Source organism: Polypterus senegalus, chromosome 1 (genome assembly GCF_016835505.1).
Source record: "Polypterus senegalus isolate Bchr_013 chromosome 1, ASM1683550v1, whole genome shotgun sequence".
Taxonomy (NCBI): Eukaryota; Metazoa; Chordata; class Cladistia; order Polypteriformes; family Polypteridae; genus Polypterus; species Polypterus senegalus.
This window is the reverse complement of record NC_053154.1, coordinates 216,788,161-216,802,678: the sequence shown is the minus strand read 5'-3', so window position 1 is coordinate 216,802,678 and position 14,518 is coordinate 216,788,161. Positions and strand designations below refer to the sequence as shown.

Sequence of the window (14,518 nt, the reverse complement as noted above, 5' to 3'; positions counted from 1 at the left end):
TATATAAGAAAAACACACAAATTGTTAGGGTGGGGATGTAGTGTGAGCTTTTCTCCATCTGTGTGGTAGACAAGGAAGAATGGAATGTCATTGCAAAGCAGTGCACACTCACACAAATAATCTTGCACACTTACAGGACCACTTTAGAGTTGCCATTAACCTAATATGCGCATCTTTGAAATGAGTGAGGAAATGAACATAGGGACAACATGCAACCTCTACAGAAACAGTGAGATATCGACATTTTAAACCCAATCTCCTGAAGATGCGAGATATGAGGTAACCAGTGGTGGGCTAAGGGGGGGAGGGGGAGAGGATCACCTAGGCTTTAAATATAGGTTGCCCCCAAGTGTTTGAGGGACCCATGGTAAAAAAATATTATATAATGTCAAAGTTTAGGAGTTGCCTACAGCTGGATAGACACTGTAGAAAAGCAGTATAAGAATATGCAATGGATTATGGCTAGCAGAAAAAGAAATGGAAACGGAATCTGACATTATAAGCAAAATCCATCCATCCATCATCCAACCCGCTATATCCTAACTACAGGGGCAAGGGGGTCTGCTGGAGCCAATCTCAGCCAACACATGGCACAAGGCAGGAAACAAACTCCAGGAAGGGCACCAGCCCACCACAGTATAAGCAAAATATATTGTGCAATTTACTTTGTGAATAATATCCTGACTGTTCCGAGCTTCTTTCAAAAACAAAGAATAAGTATGTTTTGTTTAAGATAAGCTGAGCACATTTGGAGCACCTGTAGTCCATGGGGGCTCGGGCTGCCAGTACAGAAGTCTGGCAGTGGACTTTGGTAGCCATACAATCGTTAGCACCTGTTCAATTCCTGCACATTGTTAAAGGGTTCGAACAACGTTTTAAACACAGATAGCTTTAAGCATACTGTACATTCATGTTCAAAGACATTTTAGCTTAAGTGCCACAGATGCTTATTATTGGAACAGTGTCTAAAGAAAACCATTTAAAATGAAGCAATTACAGTGAAAAACAAATCTGCCTTAATTTCGTGTTATGGATTTGCTAGCTCACAGAATGGATTGATGGATATATAATGTTTCTGACGATGTGCTTAAATTATCTGATTTTTGTCTGCGACATCATATGCATCATAATCTAGTAATCATCATGGGATTAATTATTCCTGTATATTTATGCCTGTAAATCAGATAACCACGGAAAACCGCAGGAACAACTTGCTGCAAGACGTTTTAAATGCATGATCTAAACTCGAGCGCGCACGAGCACAAGTACGCGCACGCGCAAACTAAACCGGACGTAGACGTGCGAGCGCGATGACGTCACCACTTTCACCGCGTCTCGCGCCAAATACTAGAAGGAAGAAGAAAGCACAGCGCAATAGTGTATTTATTTTGAAGAAGGGCCTCCGATAATAACGGGTGTCACCGAATAAAGCTTTGTGCAGCTGAACGGGTATGTTTCTTGTGCTGGTTTGATTTTGTCTTTGCGCTTTCGTTGACGTGAAAAAGATAAGCTTCTGCTGCGTTGACGCACTTTTTTTTTCCTTTAATAATTCCATAATCGGATTTTATTATAAAGCGTTTTGTGTCATGTAGAAAATAACACCCTGTTTTTAAAGTGAGATTAATCGGGTGTGAAAACGGATGGCAGCGTGAATATCTAAAAGTATCCACTTGCTAGTTCTAAGGGTTCAAACAATATCATTGGAAGAATAGTTACGCAATTTTTAAAGTTTTTATGCCTGCCGTTTGAATAAATATATATTATGGCTCTGATATTTTTGTCTCGGCTTTGTTCAGTTTGACAGTGGAATTAAGGTTTGAGGCTTTTACTTCTCCAGGTGCTGAACCACAGCGCTAAAGTAAGGTAAGTGGTAATAGAATGTGAATGGGTTAATGTACCCTTCTCATTGCTTTAACAGAGTGGGCTCCGGTAACACAATTTTCTTAAATTGGGGTGGCTGAGTGAACAGCCAATGAGCCACTGGTGCCGGTGTCTCTCAGTCAAGCCTATTTCAGTTCTTTTCACACAACATGCCTGTAATAATTGCATGCATGTAAGGAAATAGTTTAAATCAAGAAGATCGTAAACAAAGTGGATTACAAGGATAATACAAGGCTTTTCTTAACAGAGAATTATAAACCAAGAAAGAAACAGAGTAGACAGAAAGCAAGAGTCGATAAAAGCTCATCACCAATTCAATCAGTGCAGCAGGTAAACAGGGCAAACAATAAAGAAGAAAATATATTGTATTATCAATATGGAAACAGGAACTATTTGGTTAAAGTTTTTTAGGACATACACAGAAGCGGCAGAGTTGGTAAGGAGTATTAGGTTTACCTTTAGAGTCCTGCTATGTTTGTCAGGTTGCTAGCTTTATATTTTTCGTGTTTGGTAAAATGACCCTGTTACCTTCCAAAGTATCAATTCAGCAAAGGCAGTCTCAGCAGCGTTATCAGTATACTGCAGAAAGTAAAGTTAAGATTTCTTGAAGTCTGGTAGTGCACCTCATCTGATGTGAAATTTGTGATTATTGGCATTCACATTTTAAAAACAAGTGCAACATTTGAAAAATAGGCAATATTCCAACTTCTAAAGTTTAGTTTTCCAAACACACCATGCATTACTTTTTGATTAAAGGATCCTTGGCAAATAATCTTACTCGCTTTCTTGGTTGGTATTTTTTAACTTTGTAATTTTTTCAAAAGCAGTGTAAACATATTCACCGTAATACCTTTAATTAATTTTTGGATTAGCCTTCATTAAAGGTGTGTTTTCTTTAGGCAACGCACAAAAATGGGTTTTCTGGAGAGTTGCAAAGACCTTTTTGGCACCAGTGACCTATATGAAGTACTCGGGGTTAACAAACAAGCAAGTGATGCTGAGATCCGCAAGGCATATTATAAAGTATCTCTCAGAGTACACCCGGACAGAGCACTCAACGATGAGCAAGCCACAGTGAAATTTCAGGTGAGAAATGATCTAATGGCTAAGTTTGAGTAGAAGAATAATCCATTCCCTAGAACAGTTCATTTGATTTTACGACATTTGCCTGCATGAAGAATTAATTTAGTCCTTACGGAACTGTTGATGGCATGTTTTAACTTGTAATGTTTTGCTTTATGGTAAATGCACTTTTTACATTGCACAGTCATTCCCATGGCAGAACAGTTATAAAATCTAATGCATTCATTATTCTTGTTCCAGTCCCTATACATTTTGCATGTGATAACTTTAAAAGGTGTGAAGGACAGCCGGGTCCCATGCCCGGTAGGGACGCCTCTGCTGCTTATGTTCCGGGGGAGCCGCCATGGGAAGTCCAATACCTCCCCCGGGGCGCTTGGTGGCAGTCTCCCTGGCCGTCGGTGACTCCCCAACCACCCGCAGGGCTCCATGGGAGATGGAGTCCTCCACAGCTTGGTTGGGGCCCGGCGTGGTCGCTAGGGGGAGCTGCCTGCTTCCCACAGCCCGGCTGGACGAGCTTTCAGCCCCACCCGGAGGTGCAATCGGGACCAGGTGGTTACTCACCTGGAATGCTTCGGGTGGACTATAAAGGGCCCAGCCACCACCACTCGGCGAGCCAGAGTTGGGAGGAAGAAGGAGACGAAGCTTGCCTGGGAGGAGTGGTGGAGAATTGTGAGTTTGTGCTTTGGGACTGTGTTTGGGACTGTGTTGGGCCTGTGGGACACGGGGAAGGCGTGTGCCCACGGCTGAAGAAAATAAAACCTGTGTGTTTTTGTACACGTTGCCTCTGCGTGGTCTGTGCCGGGTCGGGCGCTATATAGCGCCTTTCACATCTGGCGTAGTCCCCTTGTTTCCTCCCACCGACCGCGAGCCAACAAGACCCTGCGGACCCTCCGCAGGTCCGTTTGGGAGTCCGAGAGGCTCGGGGAGAAGGTCCGTCACCCCCGCCTGCGAACTGTCCTCGGCGGGCGGCTGACACTCTCCCCAACCCGTTTACCTGTTTCGGAGAGAAGCTCCGGCTCCTCTAGCTGAGTCACCGCATCGGGAAACTCCTCCGGGTTCTCCTCCTCCGGCTGACTGGCCGGCCCGAAGGGAAGACACAGCCCAGCCTCGCTCTCCCCGTCGCTCTCTGCGCCCGTCACGCCACGAACAGAGGCCATCTGCCCACCAACAGGTGGTTCGTCCCTCGGGGTCCAGGAGGTAGGCTGGCGCAAGCGCGAAAACCCTTCCCGTGGCCCTTCCCTCTTGAGCCCGTCACCTACCTCCGGTTGTGACCCGTGGAGCGGGCCGGCATGCCGGCGTCTGGAGGCTGGCTTCTGTGTCCGCCCGGCTTTCTTTTTCCCCATGGCGCGGTGCCTGTAGGTGGTTTTTTGCGGCCTCAGTTGCGCTGTGCTGTGCTATGCTATGCTGTGCTGCGCTGGCTGGCTTGCTTGCAGCTGCGAGCGCGTTCTCTCAGCGCTGTGCTGCGCGTGTCCGCCGGCAAGTCGTGCAGGCGCGTGCCTCGCGCGGCCTCGGTGGCGCGCTCGTCGGGAGCGTGCCCTGCTGCAGTCAAAGGCGCTCTCAGCGCTGTACTCACAATAGAGCACGCTCTCTGCCTCGGGAGCGCGCTCGGCACTGCGGTGCGGTGTGCACTCCTGCGCTGAGCTACACGTGCCCCAGGTGTTGTGCCGGGCCGTTACACACAATTTTATGCAGGTCGGTCCAAATGGACGGCCGGAATCCTGCCGACTCCGCCAGATGTGAAAGGCGCTATATAGCGCCCGACCCGGCACAGACCACGCAGAGGCAACGTGTACAAAAACACACAGGTTTTATTTTCTTCAGCCGTGGGCACACGCCTTCCCCGTGTCCCACAGTCCCAAACACAGTCCCAAAGCACAAACTCACAATTCTCCACCACTCCTCCCAGGCAAGCTTCGTCTCCTTCTTCCTCCCAACTCTGGCTCGCCCGAGTGGTGGTGGCTGGGCCCTTTTATAGCCCACCGGAAGCATTCCAGGTGAGTAACCACCTGGTCGATTGCACCTCCGGGTGGGGCTGAAAGCTCGTCCAGCCGGGCTGTGGGAAGCAGGCAGCTCCCCCTAGCGACCACGCCGGGCCCCAACCAAGCTGTGGAGGACTCCATCTCCCATGGAGCCCTGCGGGTGGTTGGGGAGTCACCGACGGCCAGGGAGACTGCCACCAAGCGTCCCGGGGGAGGTATTGGACTTCCCATGGCGGCTCCCCCGGAACATAAGCAGCAGAGGCGTCCCTACCGGGCATGGGACCCGGCTGTCCTTCACAAAGGAAACACTAAGTACTTGAAAGGTGCTTGGAGAAGGTAGCCAGATTTGAAATATAAAATATATTGTAGATATTGCAGCACTGACTCGGGTGTCTTGCCAATAACTTGCCAAAGTTATAGACAATTAAAATAAACATTAGGGGGATTTATGTCCAATTAAGTTATGCAAGCAAAATAAATAGAAGTTTTGGTTACTTTCTAAAGTGAGTAGGGACAACGAGTATTGTAATTTAAATAGATCATTTTACTTTAAGGTAACTTAAATATTGCAAGAGGTTTTGCTCCAATCCTGGTATTCACTAGATTGAAATTTCACATTAAACAAGGTGCTCTCAACGCTCAAGAAAATGAGTATGAGCATTATATTTGGGTATAAGTATAACTTTTCACTTTCCGAACACATTTATTTGTTGCTGCTCAGCTTCTACAATAAAGGAAATACAACATGAATGGAAAATACCAGTTCATCTACTGAAGAAAAAGCCATTCATCTTGCAAATATGTTACCCATTACTCATACATGTAATCCATCCCACTCAGACAAACAGATATCCAAAAACAAAATTACATGTAGTTGAAAGTGTTCATTCTTTTAATTACTTGTATGGTAGATTTTTTTATAAGTACACTACTTATTAAGTCTTTTTTATTAGAACAATAAAGCTATGCAACGTTTCATGGAAAGCACAAGGTTTATGTGAGTAATGTTTGTTTTTCATCGTAAAAAATAATCAGATTTCTTGAATATGTGTTGTTTATTACTGTAATTTGTTAAAATAATGTACCATGTGACCAGACACACCTATGTTGTAAGGATTTTGGTAAAGTGAGATTACCAATCTTTGTTCATGGTTATTTGATCAGTGTTTTCTTTGCGCTTTGCCAGGCTTTGGGAAAGATTTATGCTGTACTGAGTGACAAGGATCAGAGGGCTATATATGATGAGCAAGGCATTGTGGATGAGGAATCGGATACTCTGTGCCAGGATCGAAATTGGGAAGACTACTGGAGATTGTTGTTTCCCAAGGTAAATTCCATGAAGTGAATTATATTTATAATTTTTTTTTTCCAAATATATCGGTTGTTTTAATAATTTTTGGTTTAATCAGTTACCCACAGTGTCTTCCCAATTATGTCAGTCTGTAATGCTTATATAAATAATATTGGGAGATGTGTTTATAGCATGTCTTTTGGTCATTAACATATGTCAGTAACTAGTTTGCATAACTGTATTGTCTTTATGGGGAAATACTTGATCAATTGAAGGTAGAATTAATTTAAAGTATTATTTTACATTTAGATTACTACAAAAGATATCTTATCTTTTGAAAAAAACTACAAAGGTTCCGAAGAGGAAGAAGCTGATATAAAGGCAATCTATATAAGATATGAAGGAGATCTGGATCACATCATGAACTCTGTTTTGTGTACCACTTATGAGGATGAGCCACGAATCAGGGATATTATTCAAGCTGGAATAGACTCTGGAGAGCTCCCAACCTTTAAAGCTTTCACTAATGAGAGTGTAAAGAAGAAAGAAGCAAGAAAAAGAAAGGTGTACATTTTACGCTGTTTGTCTTTTATATTACAATCAGTGTCACTAAAAACATTTTCATTGTGATTGCTGTAGCGAGGTGTGTATGCGTATTTGCATTTTGTTTTAAATGGCATGGAAGTTCAACTAAATAATAACCAATATACTAAATATTAGTAACTCTGACTCTACCTACAAAGAAATTTTGAGCACAGCACTTTCACTTCAAATTATGCTAAGTAAATTGAATATTTTATTAAAAGCTTCTGGTTACTTATAGTAAATCTCAACACACATCCTACTGGTTATCTTATTTATGATCTGGATTTTTACTACTTTGGTATTATGCTGAATATCTAGATTGAAATTTTTAAATGCTCTTGAGGATGACAGTAGTTCATTAGCAACTGAAAGCACTTTTAAAGTAGTATGCAGAAAGTGTAATATTACAGTGATAAAACAGTATCCAAATCCACAATGAATACAGTTTTGTTTCATTATATGTGATGGTGAGATGCATCTTTGCACCTGTCTGGTCATGTATGGTGTGCTCTACCTTGACAGCTGCCATTATCCATCTGTATTTGTGCTTGAACCGCATATTGCTTAGTAAATCTCTTGTAGAATTAAAATCGGTTTCTGTATGCAAATATGTTTTCTAATGTGCATTATTTTTTAGGTAGTACCAAAGTTAAAAGAAAATGTATTAATGCTAGCTATGTTTTATAGTTGGAATAATTAAAGTTTACTTTGTAATTTTTTTCCTTAAATATTTTTTTGACCTGCCGTTGTTTCAAAGCCTGTAGCAATTTATGATAAACAGATTTTAAGTTCAGTAGTACCAGTTAAAGCGTTAATAATGCAACATACCATAAATACATATCACCTTTTTTAGAACTGTTTTACAGACAAATGGTCACGAGTTATCTAATGTAAAATGGTTTAACTTTTAATTAATGATTCACATGTGAAATATATAGAAAAATCTGAATTGGGTTATTTAATGTCTGGGGGAAGACAATGTAAATTTCTTCCTTTTTACCATCAAAGTATTTGTTTTAAAAGGATATTTGGATATCAAATTGTATTTAATTCTGGTGTACCTATATATGGAAAAGTTAATGATGATTGCTTTTTTAGGCTCTGAAAGAGAAAAAGGAGGCAGAAAAAATGAAAAAAGAAATGGATGAAGAAAACTCTCTGGCCATGCTTATAAAGGTAAATGAGTTAAGGTGTTGGATTAAATTGAAGTATTGCTTTCCAGATCTTTCAACAAAAAAGTGAACTGTTAAATTATAATTGAGATATTCCTGCTGCAGTTATTTATTTTAAGATATTAACATGGTGGAGTGTAGAAATACTCAACATTACTTTCTGCAAGAAAAATATTATGTCAACATGTATAAATTATTAGCACACACAAAAATGCTGAAGTTGCAAGTGGTGTTTAAACATTTAATTTACATAGGACTGCAAAAGAGTTTACATCATAAAACTCATTAAATGTCAGTTCTTCAGTGGTTCTAATGTGAAATTAGCATGACAGATACATTCTCCATTAATTGAAGAGCTGTATTTTAAAATGATTGGTTAAAACAAAGAAGTGCTCATTTTGAATGTGGCCGTATTCTCCACTGCATATCTGAACAGAACCTTTCTAGTGGAGTGGTGTCTGTCTGTTTTATTAGGTTCAGAATGAAGGTTCCATGTTAGATGAGCATTCATATCACCCATGAGTTGCTGGTAGTCCAGCAACACAAGATATAATTAGTACTATATTAGCAATTCTGAAGAGAGACAGGTCCATCTTTGATATTTTTACTTTGTGTCATTAACTCCAGATCATTTCATAATATTTTCACACACCTTAAGAAGTACTGGTATACTGTATCTGGTAATGTATTTTAACTTGCCCTAGTAATCACATTTTGATGGTAAACATTGTTAGGTTTTTTTTTTTTTGGAAACACATACTGGAACACGTTAGTTAATTGTAGGGGAATATATTCTATAGAAATAACTAGTTCTATTAAAGGGTTTCTAATACCGAAAATAGATATGGTTGAAGCGACTGTTACTACATTTTTTTGCTGCCATTTTCTTGCCATGGGGTGTACTGTTTTTGGGTTTTATATTTTTCTGACTTACAGATGTTGAATAAACATTTTTAAGTATGTAGATACCCACAATTTCAAAATTGCGGTAAAGCCAATTTTTAAAATAAGCACATGAGGGGGAAAAAAGCAGACTCTTGTGTATTTTCCTGTGACATATGTTTTAGTGATAGCACTTTTATAAAAAAAAAAAAATTAAAACAATTTAACTTTGTTAACTTTTGTTGCAATTTGTGTAAAAACAAAGGCTCTGTAGTTCATGTATTTAAAGTTTTAAAAGATTGCATGGAAATTTCAAAATTTGAATTATTTTTGACTATTTTAATGATTACTAAAAATGTAATTGGTGTAAAGTATTGTGTTTCGCTCTTAATTCTATGTTTAATGCCCTAGAAAAAGCAGGAATCTCGTTCAAGAGAGATGGACAGCTTCTTATCTCAGCTGGAAGCCAAGTACTGCAAGAAAGAAAATAATGCAAGTAACAAGAAAGGAAAGAAAAATAAGTGAAATTACAAGTATTTGATGTTTTGCACTATTTATGAAGCACTTACTTGTGCTGCTCGTTATGTCTCATTATAAATGATGAATTGCCATTAACAAAGAAATGCTACTTTGAACAGAGCACGTTTTATGTGTTCATGTTCAAAGCATTTTTCCACTCTTTGTTTTTGCTAAAGTTCTTCTTTTAAAAATAAAGGATGTATCCATACTTTCTATTTATATAACATATCTATGGCTTTAGTTTGGTGTTTTTTCCCTTTTTGTCTCTTGTTTATAGTATGTCCTAATGATTTAAAACATGTTAGCTTGGTAAAGGAGGAAATGCAAGTAACTGTAAACCATAATCATAAAAGCAAGAAAATACCACTGTATGCAATTTTCATGTTTTAAAAATGTTTTAAATTAATTATATCATAGTAGGAATTAGTACTGACAAATGAGTAGTATCTCATAATGGTACACAGATCATTTCAGTGTTTCAGACTGTTACAATCCCCATATTGCAGTGACATATGTGTGAGGTTCATGCACTTAGGATGAGTTCGGGTGGCGCTGGAGAGAAAAAAAAAAAATGATGTGAAAAACTGTATCCCATTTTCCTAAGCATCGTTATTTTTGTCTGTTTGCTGAAAGAAGGGGTAGGTGAACTATGATTGATAATCTTGCTGATGTCTTTGTTTTTCTGCCATCCATTTCAAGAAAATTTGCAGGACTATCTCTTGAAATGAACTGAATCATTTAACCAGGACTGAGTTTTAAGATGTCCTGTCGTTCAAAACAATGTGTTTGCTATACATTTAATTTTTGAAAAAAATCAAATGTCCAAAATATAAAATTAAGCCCCTAAAGGAATGCAAAATGACTTGATTCTAATGTAAAGTCTGGTCCTGTTGTCCACACATGATGAATACAGGCTTCTTCACCATCTGAATCAAACTAAAGCTGTTTTTACTGGATTGCTGCTTTCAGTTTTTGAATGTGATTACTGGTGTTAAAGATGAGACTTAAATATGCTAGTACAAATTTCCAAGCTCACAGTATTTTTTTAGCACAGTGCTTGACTCTTAGCTTACAATATTTAGAAATAGGTGATATAAAAACTGCAATACAAGTCAGTTACTTGAGTTACAGAATCTTCAGTTAGTGTTTGCTAGTGTGGACACAGCATTCCATATTTAATTTGCCTGTTGACCCTCCTGAGGACAGTCCTTTTTGATTATTATTAGTCATGAACTTGTGATCATTATTGCAACATTTATGCCACATTTACACTTGTTGTAGAAGCTGGAGGGTGCCCTGCTCAGCCTGGTTCATGTTATGTGCCCGATCTAATTATGCAGATCCAGATTGTCTGGATGAGTTTGATTTATGCGGGGACGATTCCAGTTTGGTGCGAAGACGATTCTTCATGTCAGTTTGCACACTTCTCGATGGTACAGGATTTTTCAGGTGATTTTCTATGTAATAAACTTAAGTTATAGTGTAATGAAAATTGCATAATTGGATCTGGACCACCCTATATTGCCCGCAGTGTACCTAGAACCAACTTTTTAATTGCATTCTTATCTTCATTGAAAACATAAAGAACATTTTCTAATGGAAAAAGCAACACATATTTCTAAGATGAGCACATTTTGAATGTTTCTTTACTCCTTGATTATTAGCTTAAAAAAAATGGCACTTTTTGGTTGACCCCTATTCTGTGCTAATTACTGATGTTGCTCAGCTGTGACTGTTCATCTGAAAATTGTACGGCTGTTCAGTTGGCCAATTTAGATATAACCAATCACTTGTGTACCATATGCTGCAGCTAATATATAAGAACTGTCAAGTTGCTGTTTATGGCATGTTAACTTATACTTAGTCCTTATGTTTAAGAAAGTTCTTAAATAAATGTCTTTAAAACACTGAATGTTGTGATAGGTTCGTACTGATGTGCTTGGGTTTTGCACAGGAAGCAAAAAAGCTTATTACCCCAATGGGTATGTGATAGCTAAATTTCGTTGAACCTGTACAATGACAATAAAGTTGATTATTCATCATCATCATCATACGCTCTGGCCCCCCTCAAGATTTATTGCCTCAGGGCTTACCCTGGCAGTATTGGGTGGAAGGCAGAAAATAGCATTGAAAAAGCCACAACAGGGCTCCTTTTCCATATACACCCTATACCCATACTCTAGAATTGCCATCTCATTTAACAAGGAGGTCTTTGGGGATATCCATACCAGGATTGCAGGGTTAATTCCAGCTAGCATAGGGCACAAGGCCCGGGACAAACCCCAAACATGGTGCCAGTCCATTGCAGGGTGAACACACATACACACTAGGGTCAGTTTAGCATCACCGATTTTCCTAACCTGAATTTCTTTGAATAGTGGGAGGAAACTTGAGCAGACATGAGGGGAACATGCAAACTCCAAACAGGGAGGACCTGGGCCACAAACACTGGCCTCTTTACTGCAATGCAGCAGCGCTACCACTGTGCGGTCTTTGGCGATGTGCAAGGAAAACTGAGGCAAATGCCAGTAGCACACACAAACTCTACATGGACCGTAATGGGCTGTAGGATTCAAGCCTAAGACCAATGGATCTGGATCTGTTTTATGATTTTTTTAATTTTTTTTAAGTTTAAGGACTGTAGTCACTTTTTGGTTTATTTCTTTTACAAATATAATTTATTTTTATTCCTAAATGCAACTGAATGTTATCAGCATCCATCCATTAATTTTACCCAATATATTAATTTACTTGGCCTGGTAGCTCTGTATACAAGACAGAAACCTCCCCTAAAAGGAACCCCACTCCATCAAAGTTCAATCCTGTGTATTTACACTGCCAGCTCAACCACAAAAATTGAGGCAGATCCATAAAACCTGGAAAATTCCACACCGGCAGTGCCCTTGAGCTCTTAGGCAGCACAACTAGTGATCTCACCCCCTTTATCAGCAGTGTAAGAATGAAAATTGTATTCCAAGTGACATGAATAAGAAACAAGAAAAAGCATTAGCAATAAGAATTGTCTCTTATTTTGCATGTCTTAAAATGGCTTGATATGTAAGTAATAAACAATTTGATGACAATCTAAATGTTGGACATTGTTAAAAAGTAAGTTTGGGAAATACCTGTAGGATGTCCTCCCAGTGTCTGCAAGGGTTTTCCTCAAGTACTCTGGTACCTATAGATAACACTGCAGCTGTTCAAAGCTGATTCTCTGGCTAGGATGTTGGATATCTCTGTGTCCACGGTTCTTGAGGCTGATCCTCCAATTAGCTGTGAACCACCCCAATCTCCCTGAGATTGCACAGGTGATGAACCAGCTTGGGGGAAGGCTGCAGGGATTTGTGGTATCCAGGGTGTACTTCTCCAGGCTGGTGGTAAGGCTGTCCTCCTGGCATTGCAAGCAATCTTTGCTTTAATTTGGGAGACTGGCATCATCCCAGCTGACTGGAAAACGGGACTTTTCATCCCTATCTGGAAAGGGAAGGGTGATCGCCTGGATTGCAGCAACTACAGGGGGATAACACTGCTTACGGTGCCAGGTAGGGTCATCCTCAATAGGATCTGTGATCACTTGCTCACCTACCAGTGACCAGAACAGTCTGATTTTACGCCTAAGAAGTCTACTATTGACTGCATCCTGGTACTGAGGGTTCTCATGGAGCGCAAACGCGAATATTGGCAGAGTGTCTTTGCAGCGTTTGTTGATTTTCGGAAAGCATGCAGTATGCTCAAACATAGGCATTTTCCCCACTTAGAAACATTGTTCAAGTACCAGGGCCTTTTTAGAAGCTCTGGAACTTTTGTAGCATTCTCATCACTAGAACCTTGGCCATTTGTAATTCCTAGCAGGCAGTTCCTGGTACTTTTTTACCTCGTATTCCAGGGTATGTAGTTTTCATTGAACCAAGAACTACCATAGGTGGGTCTCGAGAGATGAATTTCATCGATTAGTCGACCACAAGCACTGGTGCCATATTACTAATCTGTTAATAGTTTGGACTTTGGAGAGTTATTAGTGAAGGTGGACTGCATCAAAGTAGTGTATATATACAGTCATATGAAAAAGTTTGGGAACCCCTCTTAATTCTTTGGATTTTAGTTTATCATTGGCTGAGCTTTCAAAGTAGCAACTTTCTTTTAATATATGACATGCCTTATAGAAACAGTAGTATTTCAGCAGTGACATTAAGTTTATTGGATTAACAGAAAATAAGCAATATGCATCATAACAAAATTAGACAGGTGCATAAATTTGGGCACCCCAACTGAGTGACCCGACATTTGCGTGATAGACATATAAGTGGCGACAAAATAGCGGCCATTAAAAGGTGGCGTCAAAATCGCGAAAGTTTCATTAAATATAAATTACTAGATTAAAGCATATATAATAATGTTTAATTTTAGAAGTCAATATTATGAGACATGGCACGCAGATTGTCCTTGACCGAGTTATTTGTTCGCGGCCTGCCATCACCAATTATAACAGTTATAACCTAGCCCATAATGTTTACATAATGCGGACGTACGCGTCCCACTCTCTTGGCCTCTCTCGCGATTTTGTCAGCGCACATTTGTGGAAAACCAGTTAGCAAGTTTGTCGGCGGTCATTTTTCTGTCGCGGTGTTGTCGGCACTCATACTATATGTCTATCGCACTTTTGTCGGTGAAACCCCCCAACAGAGATATTACATCAATACTTACTGCAGTTGAGGCTCCTTTTGCAAATATAACAGCCTCTAGACGCCTCCCATAGCCTTTGATGAGTGTCTGGATCCTGGATGGAGGTATTTTTGACCATTCTTCCATACAAAATCTCTTCGGTTCAGTTAAATTTGATGGCTGCCAAGCATGGACAGCCTGCTTCAAATCATCCCATAGATTTTTGATGATATTCAAGTCTGGACTGTGACGGCCATTCCAGAACATTGTACTTCTCCCTCTGCATGAATGTCTTTGTAGATTTTAAACTGCGTTTTTGGTCATTGTCTTGTTGGAATACCCAGCCCCTGCATAACTTCAACTTTGTGACTGATGCTTGAACATTATCCTGAAGAATTTGTTGATGTTGGATTGAATTCATCTGACCCTCAACTTTAAGAAGGGCCCCAGTCCCTGAACTAGCC

General features: G+C 40.1%; 1 protein-coding gene across 2 annotated transcripts; it reads left to right on the top strand.

Moving 5' to 3' along the window:
• The first annotated feature begins 1,294 nt into the window (after nucleotides 1-1,294).
• dnajc9 (DnaJ (Hsp40) homolog, subfamily C, member 9) lies at nucleotides 1,295-9,620 on the top strand. Of its 2 annotated transcripts, none has more exons than XM_039769064.1 (6): nucleotides 1,295-1,449; nucleotides 2,781-2,967; nucleotides 6,130-6,270; nucleotides 6,544-6,798; nucleotides 7,918-7,995; nucleotides 9,285-9,620. In XM_039769064.1, the coding sequence occupies exons 2-6, from the start codon at nucleotides 2,794-2,796 to the stop codon at nucleotides 9,396-9,398; spliced, it is 762 nt and encodes a 253-aa protein (XP_039624998.1). In that variant the 5' UTR covers nucleotides 1,295-1,449; nucleotides 2,781-2,793; the 3' UTR covers nucleotides 9,399-9,620. The 2 variants fall into 2 exon arrangements, with proteins under 2 accessions (XP_039624998.1, XP_039625007.1); XM_039769073.1 differs by lacking the exon at nucleotides 1,295-1,449 and adding an exon at nucleotides 1,982-2,211.
• Nucleotides 9,621-14,518: the final 4,898 nt, after the last annotated feature.